At 50.6% G+C, this 11,246-nt stretch overlaps 2 protein-coding genes across 2 annotated transcripts in view; one reads left to right on the forward strand and one right to left on the reverse strand.

Annotated features, from left to right (window-relative positions):
• Nucleotides 1-4,790: 4,790 nt before the first annotated feature.
• CCDC87 (coiled-coil domain containing 87) lies at nucleotides 4,791-7,714 on the reverse strand. Its single transcript, XM_011986944.1, has one exon. The coding sequence runs from the start codon at nucleotides 7,607-7,609 to the stop codon at nucleotides 5,084-5,086; it is 2,526 nt and encodes an 841-aa protein (XP_011842334.1). The 5' UTR covers nucleotides 7,610-7,714; the 3' UTR covers nucleotides 4,791-5,083.
• The window catches only part of CCS (copper chaperone for superoxide dismutase), a 20,483-nt gene continuing 16,649 nt past the window's right edge, over nucleotides 7,413-11,246 (forward strand). Inside the window, exons 1-2 of the mRNA XM_011986943.1 lie at nucleotides 7,413-7,900; nucleotides 8,249-8,321. Coding sequence (XP_011842333.1) covers nucleotides 7,862-7,900; nucleotides 8,249-8,321 — 112 coding nt within the window. The 5' untranslated portion in view covers nucleotides 7,413-7,861. The remainder of the gene's footprint in view (nucleotides 7,901-8,248; nucleotides 8,322-11,246) is intronic.

An 11,246-nucleotide genomic window follows, 5' to 3' on the forward strand; every position in this document is an offset into this window, starting at 1 on the left:
CCCAGCTACTTGGGAGGCTGAGGCAGGAGAATGGCGTAAACCCGGGAGGCGGAGCTTGCAGTGAGCTGAGATCCGGCCACTGCACTCCAGCCTGGGCAACAGAGCGAGACTCCGTCTCCAAAAAAAAAAACAGTTGTGAGCCACCGTGCCCGGCCATGGGCCTCCTGTTTTCAGACCAGACTTCTTTCCTGGACTGAATTCATCTCAGGGGCTGTCCCTCAGCCTTTCGTGGGCAGCTCTGATCCACCTCCAGATCTTTCTGCTGAATCACGTCAAGAGTTAGATTAGGATACTGACTTTCCCCACCTCCACCCCCACCCCTAAAGGCCCCAGGGCCGCATACACAAATAGATTCACATCCTCTCCTCACTACTTTCTTTGCCAAGATCTCAGGCTATAGCACTTTAGAGCTTTCCAAAAGCTTCCCGTTACACCCTAATCCCAGAATGACCTCTAACTCACCTCACCTTTGCATAACTCAGAGGAAGTATTCAACAACAATCATAATAATATTCAGCCAGTGCTTGCTTTGGGCTCAGTGCTAAATCCTTCTCAGGAATTATCTTTTCATTTAAAAAGTTCATCTTAGGTGGTCTGAGGCCTGCAGACCTAGGAGGGTATGACATCTTAACAATTAAATCCCTGCCTTAACCAGCTGGCAGATCGTCATTTGGAGGTTTGTTCAGATTTACGTATACTGATTTAAAACATGAAACTAGACGCATGCCTGGACTAACACCGCCATCTGTGGGGTAGGGGTGGGGAACAAGTGTGGAAGTCTGTGATGCAAGAGCTGCAAGAAATCTGTTTGGGCCAGGTGTAGGGGGCCCATGCCTGTAATCCCAGCACTCTGGGAGGCCGAGGCGGGTGAATCACGAGGTGAGGAGATCGAGACCAACCCTGTCTCTACTAAAAATACAAAAAATTAGTCGGCGTGGTGGCAGGCGCCTGTAGTCCCACCTGCTTGTGAGGCTGAGGCAGGAGAATGGCGTGAACCCGGGAGGCGGAGCTTGCGGTGAACTGAGATCATGCCACTGCACTCCAGCCTGGGCGACAGAGCGAGACTCTGTTTCAAAATAATAATAATAATAATTGAAAAAAATCTCAAGGGCTGGGTGCAATGGTCCATGCCAGCAATCCCAGCACTCTGGGGAGGTGGATGGATTACTTGAGCTTAGGAGTTCAAGACCAGTCTGGGCAACATGGTGAAACCCGATTTCTACTAATAATACAAAAATTAGTCAGGCATAGTGGGACATGCCTGTAATCCCAGCTACTGGGGGGGTCTGAAGCACAAGAATCACTTGAACCCAGGAGGTGGAGATTGCAGTGCGCCGAGATTGTGCCATTGCACGCCAGCCTGGCTGACAGAGTGCAACTCTGTCTCAGAAACAAACAAGAAAAAGCTTTTAAAAAAGAAATCTCACCAGGTGCGGTGGTTCACACCTGTAATCCCAGCACTTTGGGAGGCTGAGGTGGGCAGATCACCTGAAGTCGGGAATTGCAGACCAGCCTGATCAACATGGAGAAACCCCTGTCTCTACTAAAAAAACACAAAATTAGCCGGGTGTGGTGGCGCATGCTTGTAATCCCAGCTACTTGGGAGGTTGAGGCAGGAGAATCGCTTGAACCTGGGAGGCAGAGGTTGCAGTGAGCCAAGATCGCGCCATTGCATTCCAGCCTGGGCAACAAGAGCAAAACTCTCTCATAAATAAATAAATAAATAAATAGTAGAAATTGGGTGACTCCAAAGCCTGTGTCTTTCTGCTACCATAGGGAGAAGGGAGAACAAGACACCAGGAGGTCCTTTTTTTTTTGAGACAAAGTCTTGCTCTGTCACCCAGGCTGAAGTACAGTGGTGCCATCTTGGCTCACGGCAACCTCTGCCTCCTGGGTTCAAGCAATTCTCTTGCCTCAGCCTCTCAAGTAGCTGGGATTACAGGTGTGCACCACCATGCCCAGCTAATTTTTGTATTTTTAGTAGAGATGGGGTTTTGCCATGTTGTCCAGGCTGGTCTTGAACTCCTGACCTCTGGTGATCCACTCGCCTCAGCCTCACAAAGTGCTGGGATTACAAGTGTGAGCCACCGTGCCCCGCCAGGAGGTCCTTTTTGACATTGGTTCCATCTCATCTTCTGCCATGGCCCTGTGCTCACTGCCTATTCATAGAGCCCCACAGACCCACTTTGCCCCCACCATTAAAGTCTTCTGTCCTGTAGACTCCTAATTGCTGTCACCTTTTAAACATAAACTCAGCTAAGAGACTAGACCATTGGCCTGGGGGGAAAGAAAAAGAGAAAGCAAATTGGGCAACCGCTATGTGCTGAGCAGCCCAATCACTGCGCCCAGCAGGGGGTCTCCCATACCTCCTCTCATTAATGACCACAAAGACCCCCTAAATCTCCCAGCTCATGCCCAGGCTGGTCTCCAACTCCTGAGCTCAAGCGATTCGCTCACCTCAGCCTCACAAAGTGGTAGGATTATAGGCGTGAGCCACTGTGCCTGGCCACCACAATCAATTTTAGAATATTTTCATCACCCCTAGAATAAACCCCATACCCGTTAGCGGTCACTCATTTCCCCCAACCTTGCCCGGCCCCTAGTAACCATTAATCTAATTTTTATTTCGATGAATTTGCCTGTTCTGGATATTTCATATAAATGGAATCATCCAGTATGTGATCTTTTGTGTCTGGCTTCTTTCATTCAGCATGATTTTTTTGTTTGTTTTTTTGTTTTGTTTTGCTTTTTTTGAGATGGAGTCTCACTCTGTTGCCCAGGCTGGAGTGCAGTGGTGTGATCTCTGCTCACTGCAACCCCTGCCTCCCAGGTTCAAGGGATCCTCCTGCCTTAGCCTTCTAAGTAGCTGGGACTACAGGCATGCGCCACCAGACCCAGATAATTTGTATATTTTTGGTAGAGACGGGGTTTCACCATGTGGACCAGGCTGGTCTCAAACTCCTGACCTCAGGTGATCTGCCAGCCTCAGTCTCCCAAAGGGCTGGGATTACAGCCGTGAGCCACCGCACCCGGCCTCCATGTTGTCCTTTTTATTATTACTATTGCTATCCTAGTGTGTGTGCAGTGGTATCTTACTGTGGTTTTGATTTGCATGCCTTTAGTAAATACGATATTGAGCATCTTTTTATGTGTTTACTGGCCATTTGCATATCTTCTTTGGAGAAACATCTATTCAAATCCTTCACCAATGTAAAAATTGAGTTATTTGCCTTTCTTAATTGTTAAGATTTATATATTCTAGATGTGATCTCCTTATCAGGTTTATGATCACAGATATTTTCTTCCATTCTGTGTCTTTCACTTGCTTGATGGTGTCCACAGAAGCACAAGTCTTACATTTTGATCTACCACTTATTAACTGTAAGACCTGAGCAGGCCAGATGTGGTGGCTCACACCTGTAATCTCAGCACTTTGGGAGGCTAAAGTGGGAGGATGGCTTGAGCTTAAGAGTTCCAGGCTAGAGAGAGTCATGATTGCACCACTGCACTCCAGCCTGGATGACAGAAAGGCACCTGGTCTCTAAAAGATTTTGAGTAAATTACCCTGCTTCTCTGAGCATTTCTCACCTGTAAAGTGAGCATCATGATGTCTTGTAGGTATAGGATAAAACTATAATGAGGTGAGAAACACAAAGCCCAGATCACAGGGCTTGGGTAGGCTCAGGTAGAATCTATACTTAGCCGAGAATCTCATGGGAGGAAGGGAATGTCTCTGAAGGTGCAGGTCATGGGTGATCCACAGGCCTCCCCATGCCTCTTTCCCCCATTATTTCCACTGTATGTGTTTATTGGCTCTGTCTGAATCTACTCCTAATTTCCTGATTGCTTCTTCTTCAGTGTCTAGCACAGTACCACACCCACAGACAATGTACATCAAATATATGATGGATGAATGAATGAATGAAAAGGAAATGAAATCTCCCACCCAAGGTTGCACTCCAGCCTGTGCAACAGAGCAAGACTCTAGCTCAAAAATATCTACATATTTTTTAAGAAACTCAAAAAATTAGCCAGGTGGGGTAGTAAGCAGCTGTAGTCCCAGCTACTCAGGAGGCTGAGGTAGGAGGATTGCTTGAGCCCAAGAGTTCAAGCTGCAGTGAGCTATGATCAGGCCACTGCACTCCAGCTTGGGCAACAGAGCAAGACCCCATCTCTAAAATTAAAAAAAAAAAAAAAAAAATCCAGGTGCTGTGGCTCACTCCTGTAATCCCAGCACTTTGGGAGGCTGAAGCAGGTGGATCGCCTGAGCTCAGGAGTTTGAGGCCAGCCTGGCCAACATGGTGAAACCCCCTCTCTACTAAAAATACAAAAAAGAGCCAGGTGTGGTGGCAGGTGGCTGTAGTCCCAGCTACTCAGGAGGCTGAGGCAGGAGAACCGCTTGAACCAGAGAGGCAGAGGTTGCAGTGAGCCAAGATCATACCACTGCACTCCAGCCTGGGCAACAGAGTGACACTCTGTCTCAAAAAAAAAAAAAATTAAAAAATTAAAAAATTAAAAAATTGTTAACACTTGTCCCCACGGCAGGAAACTGAGATATTGGAGGTGGGTATGGGAAGGCTTACTTTTCAGTACACATCCTGGTATATTTTGTACCATGTGCATGTAATTGGTAAAAATTTAATTAATTTTAGTCTTCCTAATAGTGTTTGAGAACTAAAAGAGGTGACAATTTAATGTAGTGTGATAGGAATGCTAAAGTGAGTTGTTCCAAAGATCAACTTTGCCTCTGTCTGACCTTTCCCACTACAATGAACTCCAAGGTCTCAGTTCTTTTGATCTAGGAGATTTGGGTTGTATTGTGCAAGGCTTGACATAATGGGACTACTAGGCTTGGGGATACTTTTATGAGAATTTCACTAAGAAAACAATAGTTTTAGTCTCAATCCCTTCATAGTTGGAAGCATAATGTTCCTGAACCCCCTCTGCTCCCAGAGATAGACAAATATTTCTTCTTCCAAAGCAGTAAAGAGGTCTAGATGAGCTGCTGGCCATTTGGGGGTGAGGGAGGCATTTGAGGGCACTGGGCCTGGTCAAAGCGTAATAGGGGTATTCCCAGGAGCTACTAAAGGCTGGCTGACTGATGGGGACCCTTCAGGGCCGAGACCAGGTGGCGAACCCGCCGCTGCTGTTGCAGCCAATAGAGCATCTCCACTTTGTCACTCTTCATCTTGTCCAGGTAGCGCCGCCCCTTGAAGATCACTGGCTCGCCAAAGATTAACTCAATCTCCTCCAGGAGAGAAGCCAAAGAAGACTCCATTAAGTTGAGCTTCCTGTGGAGATGGCTTCGGATCTGATCCTCCTCCAGGAAGTGACTGGAGCTCAAGTTGGTCTTTTTGAAGAAGCGGTTGGGGTTGGAAGCTTGTCCCTCAAACCACTCTAGTCTCGCCAGCAACGCCTCCCGCAGCCGGATGGGCTTCAGGGCTCGCTCCCAGGCATTCACCAATGAAGGCAGCTGTCTCAGGCGGGCTTTGGAACTGTATTTAATGACCATGTCCACCTGGTCCTTGTCGGGGACCTCAAGCACAGACCACAGTTGTTCCAGACGCTTCTGCAGGCTCAGGATTTTGTGAGATTCTCCCAGGTGGGTGGTCTTCCCAGCTCCTAGCCTGTGCTCTAGCACGGTGTTCCAATCCCACTCTCCTGGCACAAAGTCTGGTTCTTCATCTTCTAGCAATGGGGGAGGGTGCTGAATCTCTAGGGACTCTCTGACAGGAGCCACAATCTCCACAGGAACCTCTTCTTCATGCATTTGAAAGATGACGTGAAGGAAATCTGTTTCATGGTTGGTGAGGTACTTGAAGTAGTCATCCACAGACAAGGTGGTTTTCCACGAGTTCATCAAGGAGGCCTTGTTTGACCACTTCTCCCAGCTTTTGGTAGCTTGGGGTGATGGGAGGGAGGGCATCATCTCAGTATTGGACTGTAAAGTGTTTGCTCTCTGGGAGTAAAGTCCAACCAGCTCAGGGTTGATGATTTGAGACTGTTTTTCTTGACGTAGAAAGGCTGAGGACAGGAAGGTCGACCAGTCTTTATCTGCTGCAGGCTCAACTAGGGGCCCTTGATCGAAATGTAAGTGGTCAGAAGAGACATGGCTCATCAACTCCTTGTAGACCTCCCTGGTAGTACTGCCGACAAAGTTATCAATATCCATTTTTTCAATGGCTTTGGGATCCAGTTCACCAGCCAGATGGTTATACAGGGCTCCGGCCCCCTCAATGTGGAAAGAGTCTAAGAAGTTTCTATCAGAGACCCGTACGGCAGCCACCTGGACCACGACCTCATTTCTAAGCTTCAAAGTAATGGTCACTGGTTGTGGGTGAAGTGGAAAGGATTTGGGGGGCTGGGGGTCCCACTGCCCAGAGGTTTCTTCCTCCTGGAGGTTCCTCAACATCTTCTCTAGCTCCTCCAGGTGATGCCCTGCAGCTGGGTGACGGGTCACAACCCCAAGGAGAGGAGGCAGGCCTGAGTCCAGTGGTGGGTAGTGAGTCCCCTCCAACTTCATCTTCTTTATCAACTGCTTCAGATCCTCAGCCACGATGTGCCCAGTCAGCTCTGGTTTGCTCTCTGTAGCCAAGACCAGTGGGGTTAAGGGGCGAGATCGGAGTGGAGGAAGGCCCAACTCATCTGCCAGCCTCCAGCCCTCACGCAGGGAGGGCATGGATTGGCCTCTCCGGAGCTCAGAGTAGAAAGGCAAGGGGGAAGCCCTGCTGGTGGGGGCCACAGGATAGCTGCGCAGCGACACCATCTGTGAGGAACTGATGTCGATTTCTCTCTTCTTTCCTATGGAGGGTGGCCAGTGGAGAGGCTTTTTCCTCTTCAACCGAGGGATGGACTTCAATTCCTTCACTGGATCCATCTTTCCTGGCTCACTGAGAAACTCTGGTGGACGGCTGAGTTGGATGAGGTAGTTCAGGTTGAGGTTAGAGCACTGCACTTGGGCGAAGCCAGTGCTGTGAGGCCAGGGGATAGGGCACAACTTGAATGTCCCAGCGGGGCAGACAGGGCGCAGCTTGTCCACACCTCCAGAGGCCTGCTCTGCCCTCAGCAGGGCCTGGAAGTCGCTGAGCAGGCCACGGTAGACGTCGGGACTAGTGAGGAAGAGTGTGCAGTCCCTGGCAAGGCTGGCCGCCAACCGGGTGAGCGTGGCTGATTCAGTGAAGACCCCTCTGGGGGTCGACATGGTCACCAACAGGTGCAAGTAGCGCAAGAAGAGCTGCTCACTGCTCAGCAGCACGTAGGCCTCGAGCCGCTTCCGCAGCTTGTGGTTGTTTTTGTGGCTCAGACTAAGTTCGGCGGGCGGCTCCCGCCAATTGCACTTCAGCTCGTCCAGGATGACCTTGATGAGACGTAGTCGAGCCTCAGGAGGCACTCGCGCTGCCATCCCACTGCTGGAAAGCAGCTTCGCCACCTGGCTGCACAGAGACGCCACCGTCAGCTTCGCGAGAGGGAAGGACTGTAGAATCCGGTCCTCCTGCGTGGGGCGCTTCTGAGGCTCTGGGGACGTCGCCCTAGTGGGGAAGAGCGACAGCGGACGCAGCAACCGGTGGTAAAACCGCTGGAGCTCAGGCTCGTGCTTCGGAGGCTCCATCTTACGGCCTGCGGCTGCCACCGTCGGCTAACAGAAAGCGGAGTGGTTACTAAGGCAACCAGGAGCCCGAGGGCCCGAGTGCGCCTGCGCGGCCGCCACCCGGCGGCTGACGGGGCAGGGCATTGCGTGCGCACGCACTAGGAGGCGGAGTTAAGGGTGTCTTTCGAGAGTCAGTCCCGGCGACGCCGCGCTGGTTGGTGCTCCTGCGCCTGAAGAGTTCTGCGTTTCGGGCTGGTGGTGACTGGGTCCAGAATGGCTTCGGACTCGGGGAACCAGGGGACCCTCTGCACGGTGAGGGTTGAGGCTTCGTGTGGAGCCTCGCCGGGCAGAGAGCCTCGGCCCCTGGGGTGATCGTTACCTTGGGTCTAAGAGGGGAAGGAGTGAGCACTTGGGTTGGGGCCTGGGGCCACGGGATGAAACTAGCATGCGAGGGTAGCAGGGGCCCTGCGTGAGTGTTGAGGGGGTGACTCCCATGGCCCTGGAATGGTCATGAGAGTCATAAAGAAGGTGCTTGAAGAGGGGTTACGTGGGGGCTTGTTCCCAGACCTTGGAGTGGTCATAGGGTAGGTAGGTGGTGAAACAAAGTCATACCAACGCACTTCCCCAGCGATCATCGGTCGGTCCCTGCTGCCCTTGCAGTTGGAGTTCGCGGTGCAGATGACCTGTCAGAGCTGTGTGGACGCGGTGCGCAAGTCCCTGCAAGGGGTGGCAGGTAAGAACAGGGTAAACTTTCTGCGGACAGTCCAGAGGCCTCTAGGAGGGACCAGGCGAATCTATTAGACGAACCTTACTCCCATTTTACAGATGCAGAAACTGAACCCCAGAGAGTGGAAGGAATGTTCTCAGAGTTACACACAGACCTGGAGGCAGAGCCTAGAGTACAGCTGTCCAGCTTGCCCTGACAGGTTCTAACTGCCTGTCTTACTGTCCTGAACCTCACGTGCCCCAGAGACTGAGGAGCTAGGCTGAAGGAGTTCCTTGGAAAACAGGCAGTTTTTGCTTGGGAAACAACATAATCTTGACAAAGCAAACAGCAGTGCTGGCCCTATACCATCCTGAGTAGCTTCTGGTTCTTAAAAGGCCAGCTGGTCTGTAGGTGACCTGGCACAATTAGAAAGATCTGGAAAGGTAGAGCCACCAGCATGGCTCTGGGAACTGGCTTCCTTTGATTCTGTTAAGTGTTCATCCAGGCCAGGCTTAGTGGCTCATGCCTGTAATCCCAACACTTTGGGACGCCGAAGTGGGTGGATTGCTCAAGTCCAGGAGTTTGAGACCAGCCTGAGCAACATGGTGAAAACTCTTCTCTATAAAAAATACAAAAATTAGCTGGGCGTCATGGTGCGCACCTGTAGTCCCAGCTACTAGGGAGGCCAAGGCAGGAGGATCACTTGAGCTCAGGAGGTGGAGGCTGCAGTGAGTTGGACTGCGCCAGTGCGCTCCAGGCTGGGTGACAGAGTGAGACCCTGTCTCAAAAGAAGAAAAAGTCATTTGGCAGTATGGACCAGACACTGGGGTTTTTTAGGGAGAAGAGTTCACACGGGTATCAGGCACATCCCCTACACTCAGGTGGAAATAAGCATGCAAGCGTTGCCTGGATGGCATTCACAGAATGCTTCATGGGAAGAGCAATCCTGAGAGGGAATGAGATGAGATGGCTTCTGAACCTGGGACCTTGGTAGTGGTGGACTTTGTAAAGTGGTTAGGGGTGTGAGCTCTAGAGTTCAAACCCCCTCTTTGCCACTTAATGGCACTAAGACTTCATGCGTGTTACTTTTTGTGTTTCTGTTTCTTCCGTGTTAAATGGGGGATGATAATAGAAGCTACTCTGGAGGATTGTCTTGAAGAGTAACCAAGTTAATACAAAAAAAGCACTTAGAAAAGTCTTTGGCATGTAGTAACAGCCCAGTCAATCCTAGGGGATTATGAGAGGAAGGGCTTACAGGTGGTGATCTGGATGGAAGGAGGCTGGAGGGGGCAATGGTGAAGCTGGGTTTGCTTAGACTATGTGTTTTGGGGTGGTGAGTGAGCCCTCCATTTCCTGTACAACTTGCTTGCCAGGAGAGCAGACAGTTGGCCTTTCTCTTGGACCCGGCTCAGTTTTCAGCCCTCAGCGTGTTTCTTAGGCACCAGAGAAAGACTTCTGGTGACTCTGTGTTTTCTGGCCTGGCTTGGCTTTCTCATGGGGCCCAGCAAGGAAGTTGTAGTTTTCTAGAATGCACACACACAGAGAAAGAGAGTTGCCATCTCAGGAGGCCTGGGGGAAGGCCTTCTCAGGAGATAAGCAGGAGGAGCACCCAGCCCAAGGCTCACCCCCTGGAATCTCTATCACTCGCCCTGGTGTTCTCTGTGGCCTTCTGTTTTCTCCCTCATTGGGCTCTGAGCCAACCAAGGGTGGGCCTGGCCACATTCCAAGGTCTGCCAGTCTTAAGGAGCAAACTGAATGGCTGCTTAGCTAAGGAACCAGCCTCCCTCTTGGTTCAGACTCAGTCAAGAATTCAGGAGGTGCATAGTGACAAGGAGCTTCCCACTTCAGGAGCAGAGAATCAGCTCTACTCTGGAGACCCCAGGGTCTGGGAACTCTCCTATGCCGAATCCTGTCATCAGGACATCTTATCTGCTGTGTGTCCAAAACATACTTAGGCCTCCACACTGCTGCCACCCCGCCTTCCCTAGCCTGTGTAAGAACCTCATCCTTTGATGGGCTCCCCATTGCTTCTGTTGTCCCCTCTAATAGCTTTTGCACATAAAAGCCAGTGTGAGAGATATATATATATTTATTTTATTTTATTTTTTTGAGACAGGGTCTTGTTCTGCTCTGTTGCCTGGGCTGGAGTGCAGTGGCACTGTCTCAGCTCCTTGCAGCCTCCACTTCACGGTTCATTCGATTCTCCCACCTCAGCTTCCCGAGTAGTTGGGATTATAGGTGTGCACCACCATGCCTGCCTAATTTTTGTACTTTTACTAAAGATGGAGTTTTGCCATGTTGGCAAGGCTGGTATCGAACTCTGGCCTCATGTGATCCACCTGCCTCAACTTCCCAAAGTGCTGGGATTATAGGTGTGAGCCACCACACCCGGCAGACAACTGACTTCGAGACCTGCCTGGTCAACATGGTGAAACCCTGTCTCTACTAAAAATATTCAAAAAAATTAGTCAGACATGGGGGCGCATGTCAGTAGTCCTACCTACATGGGAAGCTAAGGCAGGAGAATTGCTTGAACCCAGGAAGCAGAGGTTGCAGTGAGCCAAGATCGTGCCACTGTGCTCCAGCCTAGGTGACAAAGCAAGGCTCCATCTCAAAAATAAAAAAATATATCATTCATGTATTATAAAAATCACCCATTTAGGCCAGGCGCAGTGACTCACACCTGTAGTCCCAACAATTTGGGAGGCCAAGGCGGGTGGATCGCTTGTGCTCAGGAGTTGGGGACCAGCCTCTGGGCAACATGGTGAAACCTCGTCTCTACTAAAAATACAAAAAATTAGCTGGGTGTGGTGGCGCATGTCTGTAGTGCCAGCTATTTTGGAGGCTGAGACAGAAGAATTGCCTGAACCCAGGAGGTGGAGATTGCAGTGAGCCGAGATTGTGCCATTACGCTCCAGCCTGGGCGACAGAGCGAGACTCTGTCTCAAAAAA

Source organism: Mandrillus leucophaeus, unplaced genomic scaffold, assembly GCF_000951045.1.
Source record: "Mandrillus leucophaeus isolate KB7577 unplaced genomic scaffold, Mleu.le_1.0 Scaffold30, whole genome shotgun sequence".
In the NCBI taxonomy this organism is placed as follows: domain Eukaryota; kingdom Metazoa; phylum Chordata; class Mammalia; order Primates; family Cercopithecidae; genus Mandrillus; species Mandrillus leucophaeus.